Source organism: Muntiacus reevesi, chromosome 16 (assembly GCF_963930625.1).
Source record: "Muntiacus reevesi chromosome 16, mMunRee1.1, whole genome shotgun sequence".
Taxonomy (NCBI): domain Eukaryota; kingdom Metazoa; phylum Chordata; class Mammalia; order Artiodactyla; family Cervidae; genus Muntiacus; species Muntiacus reevesi.
Window position 1 is genome coordinate 53456940 of NC_089264.1, and position 18260 is coordinate 53475199.

General features: G+C 43.4%; 1 protein-coding gene across 1 annotated transcript in view; it reads right to left on the bottom strand.

Annotated features, from left to right (window-relative positions):
- Positions 1 to 2398: 2398 nt before the first annotated feature.
- Positions 2399 to 18260, bottom strand: part of RELL1 (RELT like 1) — a 76773-nt gene continuing 60911 nt past the window's right edge. Inside the window, exons 6-7 of the mRNA XM_065907414.1 lie at positions 17408 to 17546; positions 2399 to 4451 (exon numbers count right to left, since the gene is read on the bottom strand). Coding sequence (XP_065763486.1) covers positions 4446 to 4451; positions 17408 to 17546 — 145 coding nt within the window. The 3' untranslated portion in view covers positions 2399 to 4445. The remainder of the gene's footprint in view (positions 4452 to 17407; positions 17547 to 18260) is intronic.

The following is an 18260-nucleotide window of genomic DNA, read 5'->3' on the forward strand; positions in this document are numbered from 1 at the left end:
GTGTGTGTGTGTGTGTGTGTGTGTGTGTGTGTGCCTGGAAGCAGTGACACCAAAAAAGTTACACAACGAGGTGCACATGTGTAGGTTAGCAGTGTGTGTGTGTGTGTGTGTGTGTGTGTGTGTGTGTGTGTGTGTGCCTGGAAGCAGTGACACCAAAAAAGTTACACACGAGGTGCACATGTGTAGGTTAGCAGTGTGTGTGTGTGTGTGTGTGTGTGTGTGTGTGTGTGTGTGCCTGGAAGCAGTGACACCAAAAAAGTTACATAACGAGGTGCACATGTGTAGGTTAGCAGCGTGTGTGTGTGTGTGTGTGTGTGTGTGTGTGTGTGTGTGCCTGGAAGCAGTGACACCAAAAAAGTTACACAACGAGGTGCACATGTGTAGGTTAGCAGCGTGTGTGTGTGTGTGTGTGTGTGTGTGTGTGTGTGTGTGTGTGCCTGGAAGCAGTGAAACCAAAAAAGTTACACACGAGGTGCACATGTGTAGGTTAGCAGCGTGTGTGTGTGTGTGTGTGTGTGTGTGTGTGTGTGTGTGTGTGTGTCTGCCTGGAAGCAGTGAAACCAAAAAAGTTACACACGAGGTGCACATGTGTAGGTTAGCAGCGTGTGTGTGTGTGTGTGTGTGTGTGTGTGTGTGTGTGTAAGCAGTGACACCCCAGCATCAATGGGCACATCTAGCACTCTGATCTCTACTTCTGAACACCTTTCTCCAATAAAGGGAGCCAGAGCTCCTTGATTAGTGGTGGATCCCCATGCTGAGACAAGGAAAGCACAAGAGGAGAAGATGAGCCTGGAGCGTCTTGTGGTATCCAGAAATGTAGAGAGGGCAAAAGGGATAAAGAGAGAAAGTGAAGATGAAATAAAGAGGAGCCACATCAAAAGGTCACCGCCACCGGCCTGAAAGAGTCCCTCCCACCGTAAAAACAGCTGCAGGCAAGACCCACCCGTGGATGGTGTAGGGGGTTGAACTGTGTCCCCTAAAAAGACAGGTTGAAGTTCTAACTCCAGGTTCCTGTGGAGATGATTGATGCTATTTGGAATTGGGGTCTTTGCAAATGTAATCAAAATGCAGTTATCCTAGATTTAAAAGGGTCCTATATCCATACAACGATTGGTGTCCCCATGAGAAGATGCGTGAACAGAGGCCCACGCACAGAGATGTCCCTGTGAAGACAGGCAGACCCTGGAGCAAAGCAGCTACAGAGCCGGCAACGCCAGTGACTGCCAGTAAGCACCAAGAGGGAAGCCGGGCCGTGGGACAGTCAGGCGTTTGCTTCCTCAACTGTGAAAGAATAAACTTTTGCTGTTTTAGGCCACCACCTTTGTTTTTTATAGGAGCCCTAATAAACTAAGACATGGTAAAAATTAAAGGGAGAAAGTTTAAGCAGAAATAGGATGTGCCTAATCTCAAAGTGTGTGTGCGTGTGCATGCACGATCAATTGAGTCTGATTTTTTGAAATTCTATGGACCGTAGTTCACCAGGGTCTTCTGTCCATGGAATTTTTCTGGAAAGAATATGGGAGTGGATTGTCATTCCTTCTCCAGGGGATCTTTCCGATCCAGGGATCGAACCCACATCTCTTGTATCTCCCACACTGGCAGGCAGTTTCTTTACCCTTGTGCCACCTGGGAAGCCCCAAAGTCTCCCCTCAAAACCTTATTCATTACAAAGGGAAAACTAGTGACTTCACAGAAATGAACGCTGGTGGCCACCACCTGGGCCAAACAGTGGAGGCTGACATCCCTAGTGACACATACCGACCTCACGTCCTCCCCCAACAGCCCCCCAATACGGAGCAAGAGGAAAGGCATCCTTTCTATAACGCAGACCCTCGGTCTAACCAGGAGAAAGAGCCGGCACACTTAGGTTGAAGGGCATTCTATGAGATAACAGATGAGTACCCACTAATATGTGATGATCCTGAAAAACTGACAGTCACAGATCAGAGGAGACCAAGGAAGCCAAGGGCTAAATGTGGTGGGCACTCTAGAACAGAACAGGATGCTAATGGGATAACTGGTGAGTCTGGAATGATGCTGTGACTTGATTCATAGTGTTATACTGACGTTCATTTCTTAGCTTTGATCATGTGCAATGGTTATGTAAGATGATACCATAAGGGAAAGTGGGGTGAAGCATATACAAGAACTCTCTGTACGGCTTCTGCAATTGTTCCATACATCCAAAATTATCTCCAGACTTAAATAAAATAATAATCAAGGGGTGATATCACTATGGGAAGAGGAAGAACCCAATGAGGAAAGTCAGTCAAGTGATCACTTGACAATTTAGACATAAGAAAATGGGCACTGTGACATTAAGCTTGATATATTATACCAACCACAATTGTACTTTTCAGCACCCAAGGCACCAACAATTGGATCATTCAAAAACAGCTCCCTGTGTTTAACATTTTTATTTTTAACTCTTCTTTGGTAGTACAAAAGTTGTAGAAGTACAAACCAGACAGTTAAAAATACATGTAACACTCAAAATGGTGAAAAATTCCCTTTACAAATTTTTACATCGAGGTGGTAGCCGACTCATTTATTACATCAGAAGTTAGTCCATCATTAGTGTTTTATACAGTAACTTTGTTGTGGCTCCCCAAGCTTCCTAAAGAAGGAGGAAAAACACAAAAGGCCTGTAAACATCAGTTGCACTGGGGACACTTAAGGATTCTTATTAGATAATATAAACCAGTAAAAAGCGCATATATTGAAAATATTGAATGCTTAACTCTTGGCATATTTGGAAGCCAATCAGACAGCAACTGCTCAAGTATTAGAAAATATTTAAAACATATGTACTCTTGGTATAAATACAATTTTAAATATTTTGAGTATTTTCTTGCCTGTTGTATTGTTATTTAAAAAAGTGCTCTGACCTGAATAAAATTAAAAAATAATTAAAGCTGAAGAATATCTTACCCTTTATCCCTCATCATTTTGAGGGCATGATATTTTTAAAACAAAAAATGATTCCTTTTTATAAAACTACTGGTCTAGACTGCATGTATATTATTTATACTAATGCACACCTCCCCCAAAAAATTCTGATATTGCTACTTTCTGGAGCACAGTGATATTTATTTCCATATTGCCTTCTCCTGGTCCACTGTGTATATGCATGCACACGTACACCCTTTAATTAGTTGGCAGCAAAAATTCGCATGAAACTGAACCTACCATTCACTTAAAAGGTTAGAAATTTTTAGTCTGGTGCCAGAAAAAGAATGGAATGAGTATATTTACAGTAAATACTTTACATTTTCATAAGAATTATCTTTTGGGAGTAAATGAGAACTGTGTTTTCTTTCTGCAATAAAGGAAGTGCCCCGAGGCACCACAGCAATACTGAAAGGCGGCAGGTCTTGGCGAAGTCCCTGCTCCTGGACTCCTTTCCTCTTGGCCCAGACCTACCGTAAATATACTACTTCCCTCACCTCTGGGTTCTTTCAGGCGTTCTATAAACTGCACAGTTGTTGTTTTTTTTAAAAAGTGGGGTATTCCAGGCCTACAGGAGAAAGTAAGCCCCAAGAATCCTTTAAAAATAGGCACTAGTTACAAGATGGAGAACAGGAAGACCACCAAGGAAAACATACCAGAGGAAGGTGTGGGCCCATCTTACATCAGAAGTGAGATTGTTTTGTTTTGGTCTTGAGTTATCAAAACAAGACTTTTTTATAGTGACTTTAAACCATTTTCCCCCTTAACCAACGGCTAAATAAGATTTGCTTAGCTTGAGTTAAAAAAAAACAAAAAACCTCGATATTTTATAAGTGACCTAGGAGAGGCATGCTGGTAGCAGGTCAGCGCTGATTTCTGGTCTCCGAATCCAAAGTCTAGCATCTGGTTCCCTCTGAGTCCATAATCTCTTGGGGAGGATCAAGTACCCAGGGCTAGACTACGTCTTCAAGGAGCCTTCACCACCGAAGACGCATCTTTTATTTTCTATTACAGTTAAACTGTAAGAGGATCGTCTTACAACCGGTAACAAAATTGAGATCCAAGGGTTGAGGGAACAGAAGTACAGTTACGCAGACGTGTACACACACACGCGTGCACACACACACCCTGAGCATTAGCTCAAACCGTACACAAATAGTTCCCCTGTACATGGTGATCGTACTGGAGAAACTGCAGTGTGTACATCAAGGCCACGGATGGGGGACTGGGAGGGGCAGTGGTTGGGAAGATTAAAAAAAATGAGTTCTTTTCCTCCTTGGATATGGAATAAAATTTTTCATCAGATATTTTTTAAACCAAAATTTGTTTCAAAGCAAACTGAATTCTGTATCCAGCATAGCAACAATATTCCCTTTTAGCTTTCATCCACTTGCCTGCAGACTCTACCATAGAAATTGTATAAAAGATAAAAAATAATTCCCTAGGCAACGTCACATGTTTTAAGTTCTTAGTCTTTTAGAACTCTTCACATATAGTCATATCTGCAAGAGAAAACAAAAAGGTAAAGCATTATAAAAGGCAAGCATCATATCCCATATTAATCTGCCTGAATATTTAAGAACATGGGGGAATTGCAATCCATCCTCATCCCGTCCCACCCTATCCCACTCCATCCCATTGCATTCCTTCCCTCATTACAGGTTCTTCTAGAATTCGGTCTAAGGAAATTTAAGTACCACAATTTCCAAAGGACCTCTTTTATCAAGGTTTTTACAAACCAAGAAAGAACAGAACTTGGGAACCCCCCTAGTCTGAAGGCATCGGTCTGTTTTGACACAAGTTTCTGAGGGTGACTGGTGGGTGTCCTCCCTGGATATCCTGTATCACTTATCCCCAGGAACCTGTCCTTTAACTTTTCATTTACATTCTCTCGAGTAACAAGCTACAGGGTGAACGCGGTCATCACGAGGATCCTTACGCGTGTCAGGCACAGCGTCTTTCCCAAGCCACAAAAAACTGAGTTACCTCCACATCTCCACTGAGCAAACGGGACAGCTTGACTGGGACTTTGCTGGGCGTGTAAGAACACAATGATAAAATGCTCGATGCTAGGCCTTCCTTCTCCTTCGGAAAGCTATATACAATATTTTTAGGTTCTTTTAACAACTGACCCACATCAGTGTCTATGTTTAAATTACAAATGATGCCCCTTGTAAACCTGAAAAATAATTTTCTGCTTTTTTTTTTCAAAGGGTTTTTTGCTTGGTTGGTTTACAGTGGTCAGACCTAAGTGACAGAGTTATGTACCCTTTCACTTCCCTGTCTTGGAGATCCAGGACACACAGGCATATTAAAATTCTACGTACGCCTGTGTATACTGAAATATACTGAAATATACACACCACGCAGGCCAACCTACATCACGTTAAAGAACAAAACCTTCTCTTGTCTCTCCAGATCGTGTTTGCCTATAAATGCTGAACGGAAACAGAGATGAAACCAACTTACAGAAATAAGAAGAAATAGAAAGGAGTCAATAGTATGTCTTTATTGAAGTATTACTTTTTTTTTTGTACTTATTTTTTGGCTGTTGTACTTATTTCATAACTCATCCTTCAGGATATGTAGTCCAACACTGTCCACATTATCCTTTTCTGTCATTGTGTCACTTATAATATTCAGCGTGTATGTGCGCGTGAAAGAGAGAGCGATTTCCCTAACTAAATGAGCTGGAGAAAGAACCCTTATCTCTTTAACTGAAAAGGAAATAAAACATTGTTCTTTAAAAGAGCATGAACCAAGTTCTTAATTATAAATGAATAAGTAATTCTCTGCGCTGCATTGTTACAATCTAGCACAAGTGAACTATGGATTTGTGCCATAAGACTGAACAAAGTCAACTCCGGGAATACTGTCATTTAAGAGTTGATTAATAGTGATATGGAAGATACTAGCAAGGGAAAAAAGTAGAAAAGCCAGAGGTGGAAAAAATAGAAAAATTTTCCCTCAAAGAAGAAAAAGTAAACAAAGAAGAGAGAATTTTCTCAGGAAAACTTCAAACTAGGCCATTAACTAGAAAATAGGTACTCAACTATTTTTATGTCTCCTCTTTTTATTAGCTGCTCCCTCAGCCCTGGACTTTCTTGTATCACAGAAGCAAGAAGGTCAAAAGCAAGGGATGTCAGGCTTAGAAAGAAATGGTTCATCAAAGTAAGCATTTTCATCATTCCGACTTAGTAGAACGTCCCATTTAGAGTTCTTTGCACAGGTTTGACCAGCTTTAAGGAGTAGGCATGGAAGACCAAGGCTGGCTAAAAATGAAGAGTCTGGGGCCAGTGGCCTGCCCCCAAATCCAGACCCCTGTGACTAGCTGTTGGACCTTGGCCTCTCTGCAGCATCCCTCATAGAGCTGCTGGGGGTTTTACATAAGAGGATATAGTACAATGCTTAACACAAGGCCAAGCAGTCAGTAGCCTCCTAAAAGTTAGCTATCATGACCATCACCAGCATCCCATCACGGTGGCTCTCCCCCACAGTGGTCTGCTGTGGCTGATTAAAACTGCACTGCACAGGATATCTTTGAAAGAGGATGTGAAAAGTACAAACTGCTGCTTAAAGTCTTGATTACTAATACCAGAAACAAGGCAGAAAAAAGGGACGTTAACCCTTCAGGGGCTACTGAAAGCTACCCAGCACTGATTAGAGTTCTGGGCTCCCCCTCTTCACAAAGACACACTTCACAAAAGGAAAGGGAAAACCTGACCAGCGTGGCAGCTATGAATTCCCAGGTAAACACCTGTCCTATCTGACCAATAATCCCGAGGAAAGAAGACACCAGGTCCTGAACAACTTACAAATTTCCAACTGCAGCCTTATTTCTGGTACTGTGTCATGGTGCATTTGACATGGTTAAATCCCTTCTCATTTCATTCTACAGCTGTGAATACAACTGTATTTATAAACAAACATATATTTTAAAATAGTATTTCTATACCATAGCGCATTACTGTTAAAAGGTGCCTTCTCAGCAGTCTGAACGCCAGGGATGGGCTGGCATGAGTGCTAAGGAAGGCCAGAAGCAGAGAACACGGGGGGGAAAAACACCCCATCCACTGGTTATTCTCAGGTCCATCACTATGGGACCCTACATAATTAACAAGACTGACCTATCTTTTTTGGGGGGAAATTTGGAGATGATTGTCTTACACAAGTGATTACTCAAGCTGGGAGAAATGAAACAAAACTTCCATATACTGAAAAGACAATTCACCCAAGTGTGACCATTTCCATCATAGAATAAGACTGATGGAGAGAAATTAAGAATGTTAGAAAAAAAAAAATCTAGAAAAAAGTGATCATCTTTTTCTCTAAAGTTTACTGCTTTCTACACAATTCTAATCATAAAAATGATCATTCCATTATTAAGGTTCCACACAAGTCACAGCAGAGCTTTGAATAGAACACATATGTGCCTTACTTACTAAAAGGGATGCTCCAGAAAAAAGGATCTGACCCCTTTAATAATGAGAACCATGTTCTAAGAAATTAGAGGCCTAAAAACATTCATGGACAGTGAACACGAGGAGCTCCAAGGACAGGGGATTAGGGAAGGAGCACCACCTGACTACTGACAACAGTGGCTGACGTTTACACAGTGCTATGTACCAGGCACGGCGTGCTAAGGCTCCAGACTCGGTAACTCACTCTTTCCAGTGACTCCATGAGTCAAGGCCGCCTCTCATTTTCCGTAAGTGGACACTGAGGCTAGCAGGTTCAATAGCTCGCCCAAGGCCACACAATTAATAACAGGAGAGCAGTGGATCCAGCCCAGGAGGTCACACCTGGAGGCCCATAGTCACTGCCACACCACTCACACGGAGACATTCGCGGCACCGTGGGGTCTTCCGCAGACTGCCCTTGTCTGCTCTTTCCAGAACACCACCAGTGGGGAAGCTGTCCACTCCCTGTAGCTTTGAATTTGCTCACATCAGATGTGGATATTATGCAGAAGTCTGAGGGTTAATCTGAGTTATAGCGTCACAGAACTTTTTAAAGATTTTTTGATGTGGTCCATTTTGAAAGTCTTTGTTGAATTTGCTACAACATTGCTTCTGTTTGCTAATTTGGTTTTTTGGCCACGAGGTATGTGGGATCTTAGCTCCCCGACCACGAATCAAACCCACACGCCTTAACCACCAGGGAAGTCCCAGCTTCACAGCAATCCAAAGGTGTCTGTCTATGCGCTTCCCAAGTGACAACAGGTGAGCTTCAGAGCACTTTATTTCACGTAAAATGGAAAGTTATTCTGTATCTGGAAAAACAAGGGTTCACTCACGAAGGATTTAAGTGAAATGCAGCAGTTCCCTTCTAATCTCAGTACACCTCTGATTCAACACCTACACTAAGCCCCTGGCAGAATCACTCATGCCTCCGAACGGTCCCACCTCTTCCTACTAAGGAAAACAAAACAAGCTAAAGGCTGCCTCTCTACTGCCTCGCCTTGAGCAGGTCTCTCGTGCTCACGCTAAGTCACTTGTTGTGTCAGATTCCTTGTGACCCGATGGACTGTGGCCCGCCAGGCTCCTCTGTCCATGGGATTCTCCAGGCAAGAATGGGTTGCCTGCAGTGGGTTGCCATGCCCTCCTCCAGGGGATCTTCCTAACCCAGGGATTGAACCAGCGTCTCCTAGCATCTCCTGCATCCCAGGCGGACTCTTTACCGCTGAGCCACCAGGGAAACCCCAGTAAGCCTCTACCTGAGTGTCAAATAAACAAAACCATAACATCTTATAGGTTACCTCTAACCTGCCTCTCTGAGCCTCAGGAAGATTAAGAAACATCAAAAACTATTCATCTGGGGGACTTCCCTGGTGATCAGTGATTAAAACTATGTGCTTCCACTGCCAGGGCCACGGGTTCCATCCCTGGTCAGGAACTAAGAAACCACATGCCACATGGCCAAAAAAAAAATTAACTTTTTACACTTTTATTTGCCAAGTGCTTAAATAGGCTCCATCTGGCACAATACTGCAATAATAACATGAAGCATTTGCCTATTTAGCAGTTACGAAGTGCAAAGGAACAACATCCCTATGAGGCAGGTGGTAGTATTATTATTAAGCCCATTTTACAGATGGAAAAGCCAAGGCATCACAGGTCAAGGAACTTGTCCAAGAATACACAGCTGTAAAATGCCAGGCCAGGACTTGCCACAAGGAGTCTGGCTGCAGAACCTATACTGTGGAGCTACTACAACATCACACATCCTTGTAGAAAATGGGTGACTCCTAGAAAACAGGGACTACTAATTATTTAGCCGTTTAAAGTTAGCGGTTCAAAGTCTTGAGTTACAGATTAAGAAACATAAAAATCCTGAATATGATTATTAATTTTCTCTTCTTTCCCATTTGAGGCCAAAATGTCTCCAGAGGCATTTCCTAGGATGCCTTAGGTCTGCCCTTCCTTTCACCCTCCAAAATCCCCGGGGGCCTGCAATGCTGCAGCTTCTGTGGTGAAAGGCAGACATCCCAGCCCCCTTTCCCAGGCCTTCTCAGAGGGCGGCAGGGCCCCCTGGGCGGGCAGATAAGCTCCTGAGCAGTCAGCGGGTCACCTTCCAGCCAGCACTAGGGAGGCACCCTGGAGCAGACCCTGCCGAGGGAGATAATTGAGGAGGGGAGACAGTTAATTTGGTGGCAAAACAAAACCAAACCTCTGGGCCCCCAAGTTATCTAAACTCTGGGAACACTGACAAATATTTCCACCTCTTCGGTACACAGATCAAAGGTGTGGAGAATCATTTAGAACCCTATAGTTGATGACAGCAAAGTATGTTTTAGGTCCAGCCCAGACTCTCAGCTTGTCCATAAATGTTTCGGGGGCTATTCCCAACCACACAGAACCAACAGTGCAAACAACATTTTAAAGGAGTCCAGCATGTCCACTCCTCGTGGCTCAATCAATGTGGAAGAATAAAAATAGTCCATAGAAGTCATCAGTCATCAACTGCAATAAAAGGGAAGATGCAGACAAGTATCTAAGCTCTTTTTTGTAGAAGTGCAAAGGAGGGGGCTGCAGACACATATGTATGTTTTTTTAAAAAATTATTTAGATATTTACTTGGCTGCATTGGGCCTTAGTTAGTTGTGAGATCTTAGTTCCCCAACCAGGGATTGAACCCACATCCCCTGCCCTGGCAAATGGATTCTTAACCACTAGACCACCAGCAAAGCCCTGACATATATATGCGCTGTGTAAGCAGGTACAGGCATAGCATAATCCTGAAAGGAAACCGAGGACACAACAACCGCGGTCCCCTCTTAGAAAACAGACTGGGAAATGATATGTGCGTGGTAGGGATGAAAGGGTGTAGACAGGATAAGGACTTGGTTTTTCAAAGACATTTTTCACTCCACAACTTTTTAAATGCTATTTGAATATTATATTGCGTGCATGTCTCATTTTTCCATTTTTAAAAGTGATTCCATTTCAAACACTTGCAAAATCCATGCCCTCAGAAGCAGTGAAGGGGTTGAACTATCAGGAAGCCCAAGCCCAGGCTCTGGAATGAACCATCCCTGATGACCTTGAACAACATCCACAATGTCCTAGGGCCTCCTTATTCTTAAACAGGGACGTGGGGAGAGAAAATTACTACAAAATCTAGCAGAAGTTCCATAAGAGCATGGCCCCCCTCTGTCCCTTTTCCACACTTGCATTCCTAAGGCCTGGCACATAGCAGGGGCTTAATAAATACTTTTAAAAGATAAAACTGTACTTGAACTGACCTGAATTAGCCATCACAGCTCCTCTGAGATCTCAAAGTCTATGATCTCAGTCTACTTGTAAGAAAACAGACTATCTCACAAATCTGGACTGATCCAGAGACAGCTCTGACAGCCAAAAGACATCAGGTGGTCCCCATAGGAGACGGAGCCTAGGGAAAGTTGATGTTGAAATGATCACCGCTGTGAATTACAGGGCTACACTGAATGAGGATTGTTTTCTCTGTTGAAGCAAAGCTCCCTTGAACTTCAAAGCCACTTTGGAACATGTTGGCTCCAATGTGTGGATTTCTTCCCACCTAAGCCCTCTGCCTACCTAGCTCAGAAATCTGGGAAAAATTCATCCCATTGAGCCTGGCTCTTCAACTACAAAGTGCAGAGATGACCACCCATAACTCATCAGGTTGCATTCAAATGTCTATCCCCCATTCAGCTCTTCTCATCTGCCTGGTTCTAAAGGCCTGTGTTTGCAGAGGCAGTGAACAGTCAAGGACAGACGTTAGCCTCCCTCCACTTCCATATTTAAAATGGACTCAGTGGGATTGGTCTTTCATATAAGAACAACACAAGCATCAAAGAAAGTATTGCATTTACTCTTTAGATATGTATTCCGCCATTTCCAAATCATCCATGTAGTCCTATCCATGGCTATTTGAGTGTAGTTTCTGTCTATAAATGCCAAGGAACCAATGAAGGGGCTTCCATCAAATCTGAGATCCTTTGGCTTTAAAAATATATATGTATTTTTCCCTGGAAAAATATAAGCTATAGAGAAAAAAATTAACTCATGGTACCTAAAGTTTCTCAGGCTTCCCAGATGGTACTAACGGTAAGAATCCGCCTGCCAGTGCAGAAGACATAAGAGATGTGGGTTCGATCCCTGGGTTGGGAAGACTCCCTGGAGGAGGGCAGGGCCACCCACTCCAGTATTCTTTCTTGGAGAATCCCATGGACAGAGGAGCCTGGCAGACTACAGTCTATAGGGTCGAAAAGAGTCGGACACAACTGAAGCGACTTAGCATGCATGCATGCGCCTGAAGTTCTTCACCATCCTTTCCTTCCCTGGAGGGTTAACAAAAAGCCACCCTGAGGAGAGCAAATAAAGCCACACACCCTCAGGAGAGGCCCCATGGGGACTGCCACTGCACTGCCTGTCACAGGAGTTCAGAAGCAAAACGGAGAAAAGGAAGGCCTTCCGTCACTGTGAGAGTAGGAAATGAAAGCCCTAAGGTCAGGAGAGCTGACCTCGCGCCTGGCCGTGGTCCCGAAGAGGAAGGGAGCATCATCCCTGAGACAGTCTTGGCAAAAAGGAGACTTTTATCCCTGAGCAGAGCCCCAGCCACGCAGCAGCACCGTTAAATACAGATAATTCAGTCCACACTGCCTCTTCATATAGCCCCTTCTCTGATCTAGCTAATAAAAAAAATTTAAGTTACAACACTTTTCAATTGCCTTGTTACTAATTCTGATTCCGCCTCCAGTAAGCGGGGTATGATTATTTCTAAGCCCCTCTTAACACAAACAAGAAAATAGCCCAAATTCCTAAGGGACTTGCCAAGTATCTATTTCTGAGATGTCATCAGAGTCCAAAACCCTAATGTTCTTAAGAAATAAAAAGGGACTCGCAGTATCCAAAAGCGATGCCTGAGGAATGAGCTAATGAATAACGAAGACCCCTGAGAGTGGGGTGGAAAGTACTGATAACAGTGAATAGTGAGTTAATACTGACTCTGTGCCAAGGCCTGATTAGAGAATTGTACATACACAGTATGTCATTCATGTCCAACACCCCACCTCCCGCCCCACGTTAAAGATAAAGAACTAAGGCTTGGAGGGGTTAAGTAACTTGCTGAGAATAATTGGTAGCTAGTGGCCCAGTTAAAATTAAACCTAAGCAGTTGAGGGACTTCACTGGTGGTCTGGTGGTTAAGAATCCATCTGCCAATGCAGGGGACACAGGTTCGATCCCTGGTCTGGGCACGAGGATCCTACATGTCTCAGGACAACTAAGCCCATGCACTGCCGTCACTGAAGCCCTCGAACCCAGGAGCCAACGCTCTGCAGCAAGAGAAGCCGCTGCAATGAAGAGCTGGGCTCGCTGCAACCAGAGAAAGCCCATGTGCCGCAACATAGCGCCTGTGCAGCCGAAAACAAAATGATCAAAAAGTAAAAATAAAAAAATGTGAAGCTTAAAAAAAAAGAATTCTTCAAACAATGCCCCCGCCCCTCCCCCACCCCAGAAAAACCTAAGCAGTTTAAAACTCAGCTGTCCGGTTTTTTTTTTGTTGTTTTTTTTTTTGCCTCTTGGCAGCACCACTTGGCTTGTGGGATCCCCTTAGGGCCCCAACCAGGGATTGAACATGGGCCCTCAGCAATGAGTCTGTGATGCCCTAACCACTGGACCACCGGGAAATTCTTAAAACTCAGCCTTTAATCACTAAGCTAAAGGACTGAAATAAGAATTAATAGAATAGCTCCAAAAACAAAACAACTTGAAACAAAAAGATATCTAATACAATTTTTGTTTTCATAAAAAATATTGTTCTGTAAGCTTACCAAATCAATGTTTTCAATAAGGTACTACCATAAATTGGGAAAAAAAAAGAGGGGGGAGTCAGATACTTCAGAAACATGTGCTGGAGAATGCTTACAACAGCATCGCTTTTAAAAAGCAAGACCAATGATAATGAAGACAAACCAGTGGCATTTGGAGGCTGAAAGCAATTTGGTTTATTTAACTTTGAAGAACAAAAGCTTATTCTTCTAAGAAGAAATAAAAACACATTTTCTGTGGAAAAAAGAAACCATTTTAACTGCATTGCCAAAATAAATCAGGCAGAGGGCAAATCAGATCCAGCTACAAAAAAGAACTCAGGCCAAGGAAACAGAGGAAAAAATGCCGAACAGCAGATTTTATTTTTTTAAAAATAGAAGGAAAATGCCAATAAAAATAACTTTAAAAGAAAAAATAAAAAGAGAAGGAGAGGGAGAGAAATCCTAAATCCAGTTTGTGGTATCAGCCACTGGAATTTTTTTTTTTTTTAAAGAAGGAATCCTAACCACTGGGTAGATGTGCATTTGCATTCAAATATTTGGATCAGTCTTACATGAAAACAGTATCCCTGGGTGGCTTAGACAGTGAAGAATCTGCCTGCAATATGGGAGACCTGGGTTTGATCCCTGGGTTGAGAAGATCCCCTGAAGAAGGAAATGGCAACCCAATCCAGTTTAAAACAAGGCATTTCTGTAAAACAGCATGGCCAAAAAATCCAAATTTAAACAAAAATATTTTTCAGAAAAAAAATACAGCTCTAAAAACTATATCGGACCATGTGAAGATACATAACACTCCTGTCTTACTGTATTAGCTACATTCCACTGCAGATCTTTTGATTCAGCTCAGAATCAGCTCAGAACTATACCATTTGGGTCCAGAAGGAAAAACTTCCAGATTTCTCTAGCTGGAAAATCAAGTCCTATTAAATAGCTATCTCGTGGAGAATGAGAAATAATAAGAAACCAAGCAAGAAAAATTTTCATGAATACATAAATATTTTTAAGTGTCAATGAATATTCCCTTCCCTCCTTTCTTAGAGTCCGTTCTCTGCTGGGCTCACCAGACACCCTTACTCAGCAAGTCCCAATCCCAGTAGACTCTAATCCCAGGACTTGATTTTCCCAGACCTGGCTGAGTGGTGATGTCTGGGACTCCAGGAGCCAGACTGCCTCGGTTGGACCCTAAACTCTACCACATTCTTACTGCTAACTTGAAACAAGTTGCTTCAACTCTCTGTGCTTAACCTGGCACCTCCCTGCTACTCCTTCCAAAGCATGCCAGGTACACGGTAGATACTCAACACACAGCATGTATTAGAAATAAATTAGTCCCGTGGGCATTCATGACACTCTTCTACTTTTGAGTCTCTTTGAAATTTTCCAAAATAAATATTATTTTTTTATTCCAAAATTAATTAAAAAGTCGAAGGCTCAGAAAACACACCCCTTTCTAAGGTCACTCATGTGCTTGTTGATCCTTTGGCCAGTTTAACACCCCCGAGAGTCAATGACAAACCAGACGCTCTCCTAGCACTTGCATTCAATTGATGAATTCAATATCCTACTTCACATTCAAGAAAACCAAGAGTAAGAGCAGTTAAGGACAATTTCTAAGCAGCAAAGCTAGGATGAAAGCCCAGGTCTCCTCATCAAACTCAATGCTCTTTCACAAAATCCTGGTAGATGATTGGAAGCTTTGCAGAGAGAATTTTAAACCAGTGAGATGTGGTCAGGATTTTGGATGACTGGATCAAATCCAGATACAGACAGAATTTGGAACAAGAACACTAGTTGAGCAAGCCTAATTCTTTTAACCTTCCCAGATTCTAAGTGCCTCTCTCTGGGCAGTAGTGGCCAAAACCAGCCACGTCACATTAGCAAGGCTGTAATCCGGCTGGGCCAGACCAAGGATCACCTTGCACTTCCTGCCTGAGGGCGAACAGTGTCTTCTTACCCACGGTCTGCTCCATCCCTCAACACACTGCCAGGCTGATGACTCGTAAGCAGAACTGTCATTACAAATCATGCTTTTTTTGCAGCTGAACTGGCTGGTCTTCCTCACCTGAGACTTGAATAGCCACTTACTTCTCTTCCCAAAAGACAACCCCTCACGCTTTCTTCAGAATGTTTCTCTAACTGACCAAAATCACTCAGAATTCCAGTTCTAATATCTGAGGTACCATCCATCTACTCTGTCAGTAACACTTTCTGCAACAACGGAAGTGTTCCGTATCTACATTGTCCAATATGGCACACCCTAGCCGTCTATGGCTACTGAACACTTAAAATGTGACTAGGGCAACTGCAGAACTAAATTTTTTATTTTAAGTAATCTAAATTTAAGTAGCCATAGATGTCCAGTGACTACCATATTAGACCACCAGGTTCTAGATCATTGGTGGAAATGTTCTGCATTCATGGATCTTCAGCTGTCGCTTCATGAGCGACCCCAGGATGGCAGAAAAGTGTGGCTGGTCTTCCAGTCACAGACCTCGGTTCAAATCGGTTCCTCCTTCCAGCTATGTGACCCACACCATGTATATAACTTACCCTTTGAATGCACTGGTTTCCTCATCTATAAAGCAGGGATAAAAGTATTCATCCCATTAGGAAATGTTTATAATAGTGACATGTAAGATATATCTCAGTACAATGTCCAGAAGACTAGAACTCTGAACTGACATCAGTTGCTTTTATTATTATCTTCATCATCCACTTCCTCTTCCTAAATACTGGTTCCCTTCCCAAGGCACGAGTAACCGACTAAAAAGGAACTCTGCTTTTAAGAAAGCCCCTATTGGGCTTCTCAACTCACCGGGAGGGGCCCGATCTTCCCAAGGGCAAGAAAGCTAGAGCTAGTGCTGGAAAGCTACGAGAACCCGATGTCTTAAGGAATTCGGGAGCACAGTTCCTCCGGATGATTTCTGGATCATCCCCAACCCCTCTGAGCCTGGGCAGGTCATCACAGAAGCTCCACTCAAAAGCCACTTCTCCCTCGATGCAGCCACACTGACCACAAGTGAATTCACTTGTAATAATCGGTAGCACTGACTGAGCATTTCCTATCCGCCAGGCCTTGGGCTTCCTGCATTAATTCCCTCATATCTTACTGCCATCCCTCGAGGCAGGCAGCATCATTTTTACTTCCCAGTGAGGAAAGTGAGGCACAAAAAGCCCAAGCACCCTGCCCAGGCCCCAGTGCTAATGAGTGGTAAACGGGGACTTGAACCTGGCAGCCTGACTCCAAGGTTCAGGCTCAAGCTTGCTATTTTCCTGTAGCTTCTAGGACCCTGCCTCCCGCTCCCTCTTTACGTGGAACCTCTTCTGCCGTAACACTCAGGCTCTGATGGTTCCACTGGAGACTTTGGAGCTGGCCACTCCGGAGTCCTCACACCCTTCCTTTTATATATAATAAATAACACGAAAGGGATGGGCAGGCCTCAAGCCAGAACAGAAAGCAAAGAGGAAGATAAAAGCTAAGCCAACATCAAATTAGCAGAGGCTTTTTTAAAGTAATATCTTCCAAAGTTAAAACAGCCAAACTAAGAAGCATTCACTTTTGTTTTTAAATTGCTTCAAAATATCTGATGGAAAGAGTAATATTTCTACTGGGGGATATTTTAGAACTGGGACGCATCAAAGAAAACTGGTTTCTCAAAGAAAAAAGCATTGCTGTGCTTGCTCCAGTCTTTATCAAATCACTGTCAACCTAGAAGTGACGACAAGATTATGTGTCATCTGGCCTGAATGGTTTTTAAAAGGATTTTTACCAAGCTGCCAACATGTAAAAGTCTGTAGTGATTTCACGTGTAAAAACTCCTAGATTTCCCCTTTTTTTTTTGCAAAGATATAGCCACGCTAAGTGCCTCCCACCGTGTGGGCAGGGAAGCCCTATAGATGGAGCATGTGATCTCTAGTTTGCCACAATCTCCACCACTCCACATTGCCTCGTAAGTAATCCTCCCTCCTCATCGCCACGTAGGTCAAGCCTCTCGAGGCACCTGTGTTGATGGGCTCTTCACGCAAAGCTCTGGGCAGAGGAGTGATGGTGTTCTGTCCCCCAGAGCCCTACCAGCTCCACCCCTGGGTCCTTGGGATGCTCTCGCACCTTCTCCCCGCCCTGGACCACCCCGCCCCCAGGCCGCCACAGCTCCAGCTCACCTGCTGTTCCGTCTCGCTCTGCTGTCTCTTCACAGGCGTCCCCGGCACCTCCCCGTTGACGCTGTCGGTCCCGCTAACCGACATCAAACTTCTCCGCTCCTTCTGATTGGACTTGGGTTCCACCTTCGTAACTCTAAACCTGAGCGGGTGGGACGGGGGGAAGAGGAGATGTGATGGGTTTTGCTTTTCCACTGAACAAGATTCCTGAATGAACTAAAAAATCTACCTGGAGGATCTCAAAACAAACGCAGCTGAAAGTTAGGACAGCAGTGAAAATCACCATATTCACGTGTGCACACGACTATATATAATAAGATAACCAACAAGAGCCTACTATATAGCACAGGGAACCATGCTCAATATTTTGTAACAACCTACAAGGGCAAAGAATCTGAAAAAGAATATATGTGTGTGTGTGTGTGTGTGTGTGTGTGTGTGTGTGTGTAATAAAAACCGAATCACTGTGTTGTACACCTGAAACTAATATGACATTTTAAATAAAAAAAAATTAAAAAAAAAAAGAAATTCACCATATACAACAGGAGGAACCATCCCACAGAGCGAGGTCCCTGATCCCCGCCAAACCTCTCAGCTACTGTTCACTCAACACATCACAGACTCTGCTACATGGTTTATAGAGCATGTGAAAACGCAGTAAGAAACAGGGGCACTCAAATATGGAACAGCCTCAGAGCTGCGGTTTCTAACAAGGACCCGGGCATTTACATCAGTTGTTACCACGGAGACTGGATAAAAGCCTGACTAGTATGGAGATCAGATGTTCACTAGGCAGTTACCTTCCTCAAATTCTTCCTGGCAGAATGTCTATCTCTACACACGGCCCCAGTCACAT